Genomic DNA, 13,384 nt, shown 5'->3' with positions numbered 1-13,384 from the left:
GTCTGCTGTGTGTCAGGAGGAGAGCCCGGGTGCCTTGGCCCTTCCAGCAGAGCGGGGAGCCTGGGCACTGCTAGGCAGGGCAGACTCTGGTTTTCAGCATCCCATGTGCCGGGGCGCCTGGAGGTCCTGCTACTGGGAGTTTAGGAATGGAGTCGCAGGGGAAGCTTTTAATATCTGATAAATTATTGTATTTTAATGTTTTGCTGCCCAGAGTGGCTGGGGGAAGCCAGCCAAATGGGTGGAGTATAAATATATTATTATTATTATTATTATTATTAACCCCGCAGGCTCTTCTGAGGGTCTGCAGACGAGAGTGTGGGCTGCCTTTACACGCCAAATTAACTCATAAGGGAACGTTGGCCAGCAACTGCTGCCAGGCAGGATGAAGGAGTCGTTGGGAGGGAGGGTGGCAGCAGCAGCAGCGCCTACCGGAGAGTAAGACCCACTGGCAGCCCTGGCAATGAAGGAGGGGAGAGGGGCTTCTCTCAAAAGATGTTAAATTATTTTAGTATGCCACAACTGCCGCTCGTATTTTGTTAGCTAAAAAGTGGAAAACCCAAGAATTACCAATGATAGAAGAATGGCAGATGAAGATGATGGATTTTTCGGAGCTAGCTGACCTAACCAGAAGAGTCCGTAACCAGAAGGAGGAGGAGTATCAGGAAGAGTGGATTAAATTTAATGATTACTTAGTTTAATATGTTAAGTTAAATTAACTGAAAACAGCTTGCAGATACTTAATTGGCATAGGATTTTATTTATGTTAAGTGATGAATTAATATGTTTAATTTCATAATGTGAAGATTTAAGGATGTTAATGTTTAAGTTAAATTTTATAAGAACTGTGATTTGGAAAACCGTTAAAAGGCTATGCAATGAAATCCAACCACGGGGAAGCGAGGAAGTCACTTAACAATGTTAATAAGTGAAAGTTTCAATAAGGCTATGATTTATGTTTGTTTGTTTATAATGTTGTGAAAACCAATTTAAAAATTTTGGAGAAAAAAGAGAGGGGCTTCTCTCGAGTCCCGTCCATCTCACCCACTTTACCTGTTTTTATCCGGGTGTTTCAGCCACTGCTTCTTGTAGCCTTTGCAATCCAGCACATCCAGCCACTGGGAATAGGCCTTCTCTGGGTCCAGCACGTGGCTGTAGACCAGGAGGCAGCAGGGGGCAGACGCCCAGGTGTGGCCCGGAAGGCTCTTCTTGACCTGCATGGGGTCCTGGGCGCTGTTGACCCACAGCACGGCCCCATCCTCCATCAGCACAAAGAGGGTCTCCCGGGGCAGGCAGTACGCCACGTCCAGGCCCTGGCGGGGGCTGTCCAGGAAGAGTATGGCGATGATGACTCCGCTCTGAGCGTCCACCATCCGCACGGTGGAGTCCTGGCAGACGCAGAGGGCGCGGACGGGGAAGCTGCCCAGGGCCTCCAGGTTGACGCAGCTGATGCGCCGGACGCGGCAGCCCACGGGCGTGTACAGCGAGTAGAGCTTGTTGATCTTCCAGAGGGTCAGGGACGAGCCGGAGACGGAGACGACGTGAGAAAGGGTGACGGCCTTCAGGGTCTCCACGGGCTCCGACAAATGGACCTGGTCCACCTGGTCAATGGTGTTGAGGTTCCAGGTGCGGATGGTGCCGTCCTGGGAGGCGGAGAAGATGAGGGGCCTCTGAGGGTAGATGGTCACAGCGACGACCGGACCTGGGGGCACAAGAAGCTCAAAGGGGGCCAGAGCCAGTCACAGCCATGTGGGGATGGAGACAGGAGTGGATCGATGCCTTCACGCATCTTCAGAAGAGCTCACTGTGAGAAGCCAAGTTATAGGGAAGCAGGCAGAGGGCCTTCTCGGTAGTGGCACCCGCCCTGTGGAACTCCCTCCCACCAGATGTCAAAGAGAAGAACAACTACCAGACTTTTAGAAGACATTTGAAGGCAGCCCTGTTTAGGGAAGCTTTTAATGTTTAACAGACTACTGTACGGTGGTACCTCGGGTTCAGAACTTAATTCATTCTGGAGGTCCGTTCTTAACCTAAAACTGTTCTTAACCTGAAGCACCACTTTAGCTAATGGGGCCTCTCGCTGCCGTAGCGCCGCCGGAGCACGATTTCTGTTCTTATTCTGAAGCAAAGTTCTTAACCTGAGGTAATATTTCTGGGTTAGCAGAGTCTGTAACCTGAAGCGTACATAACCTGAAGCGTATGTAACCCAAGGTACCACTGCATTTTAATATTTTGTTGGAAGCCGCCCAGAGTGGCTGGGGAAACCCAGCCAGATGGGCGGGTATAAATAATAAATAATAATAATAATAATAGCTGCAGGAAGGAGAAAAGGCTCCACCTGGTCCTGCTTTGAGCTCTTTGTTCTCCTTACTTGCCTCGCAAGACGAAAAGAATCCGTTCCGCGAGTCTCTTCGTCTAGCGGTTTTTTCGTCTTGCGAAGCAACCCCATTAGCGGCTAAGTGGATTAGCGCTATTAGCGGTTTAGCGCCTTAGCGGCTATTAAAGGATTAGCGGCTAAGCTGCTAAAAGGCTATTAACGGCTTAGCGGCTTAGAAAAAGGGGGGGGAGCGGGGGGGAAATGGCGAGACTCGCAAGACGTTTTCGTCTTGCGAAGCAAGCCCATAGGGAAATTCGTCTTGCGAAGCGCCTCCGAAACGGAAAACCCTTTCGTCTAGCGGGGCACCACTGTACACCGGTAGCTAGATGTTTTGGCCAGGTTAGGGATTCAAATGTCCAACGGTGGCTCAGCAGACCCTATCAAAGCCCTAGAGTCATTCAACATCAACAACTGCTAGGCAGCCTTATGCCTTTTAGCAGCTGTGTGCTAGACAGAAATTCAACAGGTTCAGCCTCCCATCGTTGCATTTTCATGTTGGGAAAAACTCCCCCATTGACTTTCTGGCCATCACACTATCCTGTAGGAGGAAAGAGGGGCCACTGCAGCCCGGGCTGCCCCCGTGACGATGAGGCACCCCTCTTGGACACGCCACTCCTGCGAGGGAGGCAGGAGCCAGAGGTGTCCCAGCCTAAGGGGGAGAGAGGCGTTGGTCTCTTGCCAAAGGCCTTCCTAGCGGCTGGGGGGGGGGGATTCTTCAGTTGCCCTTCTCTCCGCATCCTGGCTGAGAGTGACGCACCCACGCTCACCCGTGTGGCCCACAAAGACCATCTGAATGTGCCAGTTCTTGTCCCAGACCTTGATGGTTGTGTCCCGTGAGGCCGTGATGGCGCAGCCGATCACTTCGCAGTAGGTGAGGTCTGTGATCACCCTGGGAGAGAAGACGAAGAAGAGCAGCCCGGGTTAAGTCAGGTCCTTCTTGGACTGCGTGGTCTCCAGGATCCCTTCCAGCTCTACCACTCTATGATCTTATGCTTCCATGGACCATGCAGACCAGCCCTCCGCTTCCCAAAGCAGCTCAGCCAGGTGGCTCTGGGGTATTAGCGGCAGGACACAAACCAAGAACTGCCCCCCTTTTCTTTTTTTTTTCTTTTTTTCTTTTTTTAAAATTTTTATTGAAATTTCTTATAACAGAATAGAAAATAGAGAAAAAAGAAAAGACAAAGAAAAAAAGAAAAAAATAATATACAGAATACAACATACAGACAAAACCAAGCTTCTAAAACACATCGTTGTATCACCACTCATGTCCCTTTTAGACTTCCTTCAGCGTTGCTGATCATCCTTCGTTACTGTCCTTTTGATACGCACTCCTTTCTTTTTTGCCTATTGCCGATTGTTCTTCCCTACCTCCCAATCTCTGTTTGGCAATATTTAATATTTAATTACAAAGCCTCTTTAAATCCCGCCAGCGTTATTTTTACCCCATAGTTGCTTTCCAGATAACACACGAATTTCTCCCAGTCTTTAATAAATTTTTGATCTTTAGTGTGTCTAATTTTCCCTGTTAATCTATCCAGCTCAGCGTATTCTATCAATTTTGTTCTCCACTCCTCTACCGTCGGGGTCTCCTCCGACTTCCATTTCTGAGCTATCACAATTCTAGCAGCTGTCACCGCATACTGGAGGAGTTTCTGGTCTTTTCTCCTAACATCCTTCCCTATAATACCTAATAGGAATGTTTCCGGTTTTTTCACAAAGGTATACTTCAGCATCTTTTTCAGCTCGTTATATACCTCCTCCCAAAACCTTCTAACCTTACCACATTCCCACCACTGGTGGAAGAAAGTCCCTTCTTTTGATTTACACTTCCAGCATTTATTATCCACTTTATACATCTTTGCCAGTTTAGTAGGAGAGAGGTACCATCTATAAAACATTTTGATCATATTTTCCTTCAGTAACGTGCACGCCGTAAATTTTATGTTCTCTTTCCACAGCCTTTCCCATTCTTCTAATTTAATATTATACCCTAAGTCCTTAGTCCATTTTTCCATCACCGGTTTCATCTCTGCATCTTTCATGTGCCACTCCAGCAGTATATTGTACATTTTTGATAAATTTCTATATTCATTATTTATTATCTCCTTTTGAAAAATTGAATCTTTTTCTTCATAACTCCTTTCCTTCAACTCTTTTTTAAACATTTCGTTAATCTGGAAGTAGTTTAGCCAATCATACGTTAATGCCTTGATTTGTTCATAAGGTTTTATTTTCCACTTCCCTCCTTCTTTAAAGACCATTTCTCCATAATTTCCCCACTTCCCCCTCATATTAATTGTCTTAATACATTTCATTTCTAGCGGGGAGAGCCAATGTGGAATATTAGGCTCTAATATATTCTTGTATCTGTCCCAAACCTCTATTAAAGCCCCTCTGAAAATGTGATTTGTAAATCCTTTGTGTACCTTCTTTTTATCACTCCAAAGGTAAGCGTGCCACCCGTATCTGTTATTAACTCCTTCAAGATCTAATAATTCCTTATTCTCCAATTTGACCCATTCTTTTATCCAACACAAACATGCTGCCTCGTAATAGATTCTCATGTCTGGTAGGGAGAGGCCACCTCTTTCTTTAGTATCTGTCAAAAATTTAAATTTAATTCTAGGCTTCTTCCCTTCCCAAACGTATCTTGTAATCACCCTTTGCCACTCCTTAAAAATTTTTATACCTTTTATTATGGGTATCGTTTGGAATAGGTATAGCAGTTTGGGGAGCACCATCATCTTTATTGTTTCTATTCTACCCCAGAGTGATAATTTCAATCTGGCCCAAGACTCCAGATCTCTTTTTACACCTTTCCATACAGGGACATAGTTATATTGATATAAATCAATATTCTTGTCGGAGAGCCAGATTCCTAAGTACTTAATCTTCTTTACTATCTCAATCTCGGTTCTTTGCTGTAAAAGTTCCATCTTATCTCTATCCATATTTTTAACTATCATTTTTGTCTTTCTCTTATTCAATCTGAAACCTGCTAACTTGCCAAATTGTTCCATTTCGTTTAAGATTTCCTGTATACTGTCTATGGGTTCCTCCACCGTCAGGACCACATCATCTGCATATGCCTTAATTTTATATTCATTTGCCCCTAGAGTCACTCCTTTAATTTGTTTGTTTTGCCTAATTGCATTTAGAAGGACTTCCAGGACCACTATGAATAGTAATGGCGAGAGTGGGCATCCCTGCCTTGTGCCTTTACCTATTTCCAGTTCCTCCGTGATGACATTATTTACTATCAATCTTGCCTTCTGATCTGTATAAATTGCTTGGATACCGTTGACAAATTCCTGGCCCATCTCCATAACCTCCAAATTTTTTATCATAAATTCCCAGATTACATTATCAAAAGCTTTTTCCGCGTCTACGAATATTAAGCTAGCTGGTTTATCATATCTTTCGGACAGAAATTCAATAACATTAACTATATTTCTTATATTATTTCTTATCTGTCTGCCCGGCAGAAATCCCTCTTGATCTCTGTGTATAATCTTTATTAATATCTTTTTTAATCTCTTAGCTAATATTCCCGCGAAGATCTTATAGTCCGAGTTTAATAAAGATATAGGCCTATAGTTTTTAACTTGTGTGAGATCCGAATCTTGTTTCGGTATCACTGTAATGAAGGCCTCCCTCCATGTTCCTGGCATGTCCTTCTCCTTTAAGATGTTATTCATAACTTTAGTCAGCGGGTCTATCAATATGTCTTTCATTTCTTTATAATAGCTGGCAGTAAACCCATCCGGCCCCGGTGCCTTCCCTCTTTTTAACTCTTTTATGGCTTCTTCTACCTCCTCTTTCGCTATTGGGGCATCCAACTGTTCCTTTTGGAGCCCCAGGGTTCAGTCACCACCACCACAACTTGTGGGAGAGAATTCTGGACGTTCGTTGTGCTTTGTGCGCGAAGAGACGTTCTCTCTCTCTCTCTCCCGTCTCTTTGGGATCTACTTCCCATTGGCTTCCTTGGATAAATGCAACCCCTCCCTCCTCAAGTCCCAAGTTGCTTTGGGTTGCCCTGGGCAATATAAAGTGACTAACAAATTTAAGAAATCATAAAAACAAATAACGCTGGGGCCACAGGAGGTCAAGTGGAGGTGCTCCTCAGTCATGGGGGTAGGGTGAGGGTCAAACTAGCCGCAGCCAGGGTGGGGCGCAGTGGAAAATTCCACTGGGCCATTCTGAAGAAGCTCTCTAAGCGCGTTAATGATTAACTGATGATGTTCTCTGCTCTTACAGGTCAGTGTTTAACCTTAAGTCACATGATTAAGGTATTCAATTGCAAACTTGCCATTTTGAAAGGGAGTTGCCTTTTGGCTCTTTGTTCCCAGGAACAGAAGGAGAAGGAGGTGTAAATTACCCTCTCCAGGAGCCACATAGACTTAGGCTGGATCCAGGCTCACACAAGCAAGCTATGGAATAAACATACCGGTAGCTTTGATTTTTGCAGATTGTAATTATGTTATATATTTAAGAAGAAGAACCTGTGCTTGAATATGCATACACTTTCTGGAGGTACTATTGTTTTGTACCTGTTTTTGAAGAAGTTCCAGATAGTGAAGCTTTGAATCTGATTTATGGGTCCAAATAATTTGTATTCTAATAGGATTCAGTTTTTATGCATCCGATTGCTTCAAGCTGCACAATATTAATATCTGCAATAATTATCTCCCTTAGTGGGTTGTGCAAGCCATTGCTTCGAATGATGCTTTTTATAAAGGAGGGTTGGGGGGCCAGTGGAAATGAATTAACAGAACCAAGTGGGTGGCAGACCAGAAAAGTTTGGGAACCGCTCCTTAAATAGTCCAAGACGGAACAAGATGGAACCTGCCCCAGCTTTGCCCCCAAGAGAGCAGCACTGAAAGTCCATCCTTCCATGGGGGCAGCCTGTTCCCAGTGGGGGCCTCTCTCCTTGCTGGGAGGCCGGTTCTCTGCAGGGCCTGAGAGGAGCCTCACCTGTTGTGGAGCTCCTTCTTGAAAGAGAGAAGTTTCCCATTGGAGATATCCCAGGTGGCAGCGCCCATCGTGCTGGAGGCGAAGCAGCGCTGGGGCTGCAAGCTGCTGGTGTCCAGGGCGATGTGGGAGAAGATGTCTCCGGGCCCCAGGCCCTCGCTCAGGACGACGCGGCACTGCAGGCTCCGGCAGCCGTAGCGGAAGTCCCAGATGGTCAGGTTCCCGTCCCCCGCGGTCACGATCCGGTTCAGGTTCTCGCTGTAGATCCCGCATCGGATGGGCATGGCGGAGCGGACCTGGGAGAGCAGCTGGAAGCCGGAGTCCAGGACCTGGAGGCCGCCCTCGTCCCAAGCCACAAACTGGTTGACCAGGGAGGTGTGCAGGATTCCCGCCATGGGGGCAGGGGCCCTCAGGCAGCTCTTGTAGGAGCCCTCCTCCTTCAAGGAGTGCAGCTTGTTCTCCGAGTCGAGCGCCACAAAGCGTTTCCCGTGCACATCATGCGTCACGCACCGCACGGGGCTGCCCAAGGCTGAGCGACTCAGGTGCTGCAGGCCGTGGCTCAGGTAGATGGGCTTCAAGTCCTCCTTCTTCATCTGCAAGAGGAAGAGGAAGGACAGGCAGCGTTGGCCCCACCACCAGCAAGAGCATCGGGCCGAGTGGAGCGCTCTCTGCGCAAGCTTATTCCAGGACTGCATGAGCCTCGGGTCCCTTCCAACTTGACCATGTTATGATTCCTTTTCTGGAAGCTTCATGGGAGCTGCCCATTCCTTGGACATGGGCAGAGACCCCTATGGGCACCAGGGGCTCAGGCCAGTGGCAGAGGAAGGGGTGTGTGGCCAGCCCTGGGTGTCATCACTGGGGGGGGGGTGACAAAATGAATTAAAGAAAAATTGGGCTCACAAAACTTTTTAGGAGAGTGATGTGGTGGCTTAGGTGCTGCAGGTTCCATGCTGCCTGTAACAGCAGCGTGGGACTTGTGTCTGCCTCCTGCCTCTCCCTCAGCTGCCCTACAGCTGAGGGGGAGGTGAAAGACCCTCATATCTATGGGACCACCTCTCCCGGTATGCCCCACGGAGGACCTTAAGGTCCATAAATAACAACACCCTAGAGGCCCTAAGGAAGTCAGATTAGCCTCAACCAGAGCCAGGGCCTTTTCAGTGATGGCTCCAGCCTGGTGCAACGCTCTGTCTCATGAGACCAGGGCCCTGCAGGATCTGATTTATTTCCGCAGGGCCTGTAAGACAGAGTTGTTCCACCTGGCTTTTGGCTTGGAATCAACTTGATTCCCTTCCCCTCTTTCCTTTTCCCTTTCTCCTCCTGTGATGGAACTCCTATTTGGGGACTTCCTTGGCTTTTTTCTGGCCCACGTAGGACCAGTCTGGATATTTGGCCTTGGTGAAGACTTGACGTTTTCATCCCCCCAAAAAGTTTTTGAGTTTCTGCTGAAATGAGGCTGCATTTTAATGTTGTATTTTAATCTTGTTTTTAAGTTGTATTTCAATCAATTGTTTTTATACTGGTGTTAGCCGCCCTGAGCCCGGTCTTGGCTGGGGAGGGCAGGGTATAAATAAAATTTAATAAAATATAATAATAATAATAATAATAATAATAATAATAATAGAGGCTCCAAACATCAGAGAGGCTTGACCCCCCCATGGGCGCAGATCACCGCCCCCCAAGCTGCAAGACACGCCCCCGCACCCGGCACCCGAGCGGTTAGCTACGCCACTGACTATAGCTGTGAGGTCCCAGGGACCTTGGAGAGCTCTTGGGGACCAGGAGGCTGGGAAAAACTTTGATGGCAGAACAAAACATGTTAAGGAAGGTCCCACAAAGGGAGCGGCGAGTATTGTCTCCTTCTGCGAGGGGGCTCAGAATGGGCGGCAGAGGAGTTCAGGACAACCAACAGGGCTTGGCCCTGACGTTCTCTTTCATGGTCATGGTCACCTACTCAGATTTCTTTAAAAGGATATGTGCCACATTCATGGAGTAAAAGGCGAGCAAAAGCTGCTGGCTTCAACAGCTGTGTTTTACTGCCACCTGTTGGAGGCAGAAAATGCCTCTGAAGGCCAGGTGCCAGGAATCCCAGGTGAGGAGAGGAGAGCCCTGAGGGACCTGGGTCTTTCTCGAGGGCTCACCCAGGCATCTTGTTGGCCCCTGATATTCAGAGCACATTTGCAGGGAGCAGGAAGAGAGGAATAAGGCACCAACGGATGACCATTCAAGGCACTGGGTGTTCCCTTCCGCAAGAGGGTTCATGTGAGCCCCTCCAAAAGCCTGTTTGCTATGGCAGGAAACATCTCTGGGACACCTGAAGCAGCAGCAGGATACTTGAGACAGGTGCATGGTGCCCTTTTCTGAGCAGGTCCGAGCGGCTGGTGCCCTGGCACCGCTCCTCTCCTGATCCCCAGGTGCTGAGGATTTCACTGAGACACAGCTGACACACCTGGATCCCTCTGGCCAGACCGGCCTCTTCCCCAATAAATTTACCAGGTCCAGAGCGCGGCGGAGGCGTTTCTGGAGTTTGATCCAGTGCAGGTACGCCCTGCTTGGCTGAGCCTTGGGTACCGGCTGTGCCTCATTCTGCTTCTCCTCCTCCGCTCCCACCTCCTTCGTATTTTCAAAGGGCTCTGAGGACAGGCGCAGCCGCTTCCTTCGCTCTCCACGAGTGGCTGTTGGAGGAAGGTGGGAGCTGATAACGATGTCACTCACAAGTGACCCGTTGGTTCCCTCCACACCCCTGTGAGATGCTGTTTCGTTCCCCCCTTTTTACAGGAGGTACTCATTTGTACAGGGGGACGCGGGTGGCGCTGAGGGTTAAACCACAGAGCCCAGGGCTTGCTGATCAGAAGGTCAGCGGTTCGAATCCCCGCGACGGAGTGAGCTCCCGTTGCTTGGCCCCTGCTCCTGCCAACCTAGCAGTTCGAAAGCACGTCAAAGTGCAAGTAGATAAATAGGTACCATTCTGGTGGGAAGGGAAACGGCGTTTCCGTGCGCTGCTCTGGTTCGCCAGAAGCGGCTTAGTCATGCTGGCCACATGACCCAGAAGCTGTACGCCAGCTCCCTCGGCCAGTAAAGCGAGATGAGCGCCGCAACCCCAGAGTCGGCCACGACTGGACCTAATGGTCAGGGGTCCCTTTACTTACTCATTTGTACCTATTTGTCTCTGGGTCTCTCTCTCCCCACACAAGCCCCTGAGAGCATCACACCTCGGGGACCAGTCCTGGCTTAGCTCAGCAGCATGATGAGGCTGGTGAACACACCCAGGGGCAGGGTCTGGACCCCCCAGGGCTGCTATAAACACCACCCCACCCCGATGCAACCCTGCTTACAGCTTCTGTGTTCCGCCTCCATCATCCCTGTAAGTTCTGCCTTGCTCTGGACAGCAGACTCCTCGTATCAGGGGAGAACAGAGCAGCTGATCCACACGGAGGATGCTGAAGGGCAAAGGGAACCAAACGCCTTCTTAGAACCTGCTAGGCTGGACTTGGAACCAGCTTTCAAGGCACGGGGTCCGCACTGGAACCTGGAAAAGTAGCAATAATATTTTTTTTTAATAATGATGTTATTAAAAGCCTAGCCACCCTAGGTAACCATTAAGCATGAGAGTGTTTCTGTAGAAATGCAGAGGGTTTTCAGCTCATCTGTTGGAAGCGACAAGGCAGAATTGCAAATTATAGTCCATATTTATTGGAGGTACTGTACCGTGCCTTTTCATATGTACATCCAGCTCAGTTCTCCCCACAACAGTAGGCCTGTCATAGGGAATTGGGGAGAAGATCTAATGAGAGCCACCCAAGGAAGCCACCCATCCTAGGTCTCATCGCACATCAACCTAAACCATGGATTCTTTAACAAACCATAAAGTCACCATGAGTTTTGTCCCGATGGTGATGGTGGTGGCGATTTATTATTATTATTTCTTACCCTCCCTTCACCATAAGGTCCCAGGGAAGGTTGCAACCATTTAAAATTCAGTCTTAAAAACAGTTTAAAACCAATTACAATCACAACTAGAGAGCGTCCTATCTCAGCACATAGCTGTCAACTTTTCTCTTTTCTTACGAGGAATCCTATTTGGAATAAGGGAATTTCCCTTAAAAAAAGGAAAACGTTGACAGCTATGGTGCTGCCAGGCGAGGTAAAAGAGATGCATGTTTCTTAATAAGATATCAAGATCCATCCCATCGTCAGACAGAATCTTTCCAGGGCAGGTTAGATGATGAAATGCAAATGTTTAAAAGCAACGTGAAAACCAGCCTGGTCAATTGTTCAATGTACGAGATGCGCTTTCCATCCGAGGGGAGCTCAGAATAACAATGACCTGCTACATGCAAATCCACAAAATGCAGGCCAGTGTATCATCAGGAGACCCCAATGACACACACACACACAGATCTCAGTGAAAAGCTATAGCACCCATTTCTTACACAGCTTCTCCCCCCTGAAAAAGTGCAGGTACCCCTCTGGAGCTCAGGCCCAAACACCTGACAACTCCACTTTCTTCCAGAGCGACAGCCCCATTTCTCTCAGGAAGCCCTCACAAAGGGCAGGCTGCCCCCCTGCACGCATTTCAGGCTGGGGGGGTGGTGCGCCTGAGGCCCTCACGGCCTCAGCATGGCCGCCCGCAGCTCAGGCTGCCTCCAGGAAGGGCACAGGATCAGGGCCTGGGAGGAGGAGCTGGCACCTGCCCAGGCTTTTGCCCAGCCCCATCCCTGAGGGGCGGCAGCAGGAGGAGAGCCTCCCCTCGTCTCCTTTGGCTCCTGGGGCAGCACACTGCCCACCCGCAAGCTGGCAGCATTTACCTGGGGCCTGCGGGAGCCTGGACCGGCCGAGCCACGTTGCCATGGAGACAGGCATTCTGTTGACTAGCAGGGCAGGCCGGGCCTGGTCCTCGGGGCAGGAAACGCAGCCGGGGAGGGATGCAGGCGGGCGCAGGGAGCCCTCCAGGCAGGGCGCTGGGCTTGGCACGCCCAGAGGGGGTGCAATGAGATGCCAGCCAGTCCTCAGGAGGGAACAGAGGTCCCTGCCTGTCCGCACTTGCATGTTGGCCCAGGGATGCCAACCTCCTGAGTGTGGACAGAGGGAGGGCGAGGAGGGCAGCCAGCTTAAGTTTTCCCCAGCCCTGCAGATCAGTGAGCATCCCTTTGGTCTCCTAGGTGACCGGGCTGTGGTCTGCCTTCTCTGATGAAGTTTTTATTGCTATTAATTTACTTATATATTGTGTTTCCACCCCACCTTTCCCTTCAAGGAGCTCAAGGGGGCCGTATGGGTTTTCTTCCTTCTCATGTTCTCCTCAGAACCACCCTACAAAGTAGGCTAGGCTGAGAGGCAGCGACTGGCTTCAAGGTCATGCCCAGCCAGCTTCACAGCTAAGCAGAGATTGGAATGCTGTTCTCTCCCAGATCCTGGCAGGGCGCTCTAACCACTGCCCCACCCTGCAACCCAAGGAGGTCTTTGAGATAGAGGTTGCCGTCTCTCGCCCCAGCAAGGGGTCCGTTTCCTCAAGAGCCCCAGAAGAGGGAGAAAGGTTGCATCCAGACTCAGTTCACAGTTAGGGGGTCTTCCTTCTATGACACCCGTGCACCTTTGGGGAGAGGGTGCAATTCAAAAGGGGGCTCCGTATTGTTAGCAGAGAAGGAGCTGCTTCTCACGAACGCACCAGGAGCAGGAAGCCAGGCTGTGGCCCCCCAACCAGGCTCTGCCCCCTTCAGTGCCCACCTTTCGGAATGAGTTCTTGAAGGGAAGCGGGAGAGGATGGAGAGACTCGCCTGTGAAGAAAAGCTGCAGCGTCTTGGGGAAGGAAGATTAAGGAGTGACATGACAGAGGTTCATGGAGACAGTTGAGAGAGAGAAGTTCTCTCCCTCTCACAACCCTGGAACTTGCAGAGATCCCAGGAAGCTCAATGTTGGGAGATTCAGAAAGTCCTTCTTCACACAGCGCAGAGTTAAACCGTGGAACTCCCTCCCCCAGGAGACAGTGGTGGATGGCTTTGAGAATTAGGCAAAGGGGTACCAATAATAATAATAATAAATAAT

The 13,384-nt window shown here is 49.3% G+C and overlaps 1 protein-coding gene across 2 annotated transcripts in view; it reads right to left on the bottom strand.

Annotated features, from left to right (window-relative positions):
* Positions 1 to 13,045, bottom strand: part of WDR97 (WD repeat domain 97) — a 49,371-nt gene extending 36,326 nt beyond the window's left edge. For both annotated transcript variants that reach the window (XM_077932652.1, XM_028735920.2), the window contains exons 1-6: positions 12,151 to 13,045; positions 10,678 to 10,871; positions 9,836 to 10,017; positions 7,349 to 7,938; positions 3,142 to 3,263; positions 1,051 to 1,699 (exon numbers count right to left, since the gene is read on the bottom strand). In XM_077932652.1, the coding sequence (XP_077788778.1) occupies positions 1,051 to 1,699; positions 3,142 to 3,263; positions 7,349 to 7,938; positions 9,836 to 10,017; positions 10,678 to 10,702 (1,568 nt within the window). In that variant the 5' untranslated portion in view covers positions 10,703 to 10,871; positions 12,151 to 13,045. The remainder of the gene's footprint in view (positions 1 to 1,050; positions 1,700 to 3,141; positions 3,264 to 7,348; positions 7,939 to 9,835; positions 10,018 to 10,677; positions 10,872 to 12,150) is intronic.
* Between the last annotated feature and the right edge of the window lie 339 nt (positions 13,046 to 13,384).

The sequence above is a fragment of the Podarcis muralis genome, chromosome 8 (genome assembly GCF_964188315.1).
Source record: "Podarcis muralis chromosome 8, rPodMur119.hap1.1, whole genome shotgun sequence".
Taxonomy (NCBI): domain Eukaryota; kingdom Metazoa; phylum Chordata; class Lepidosauria; order Squamata; family Lacertidae; genus Podarcis; species Podarcis muralis.
This window is presented reverse-complemented; position numbering and strand designations above follow the sequence as displayed.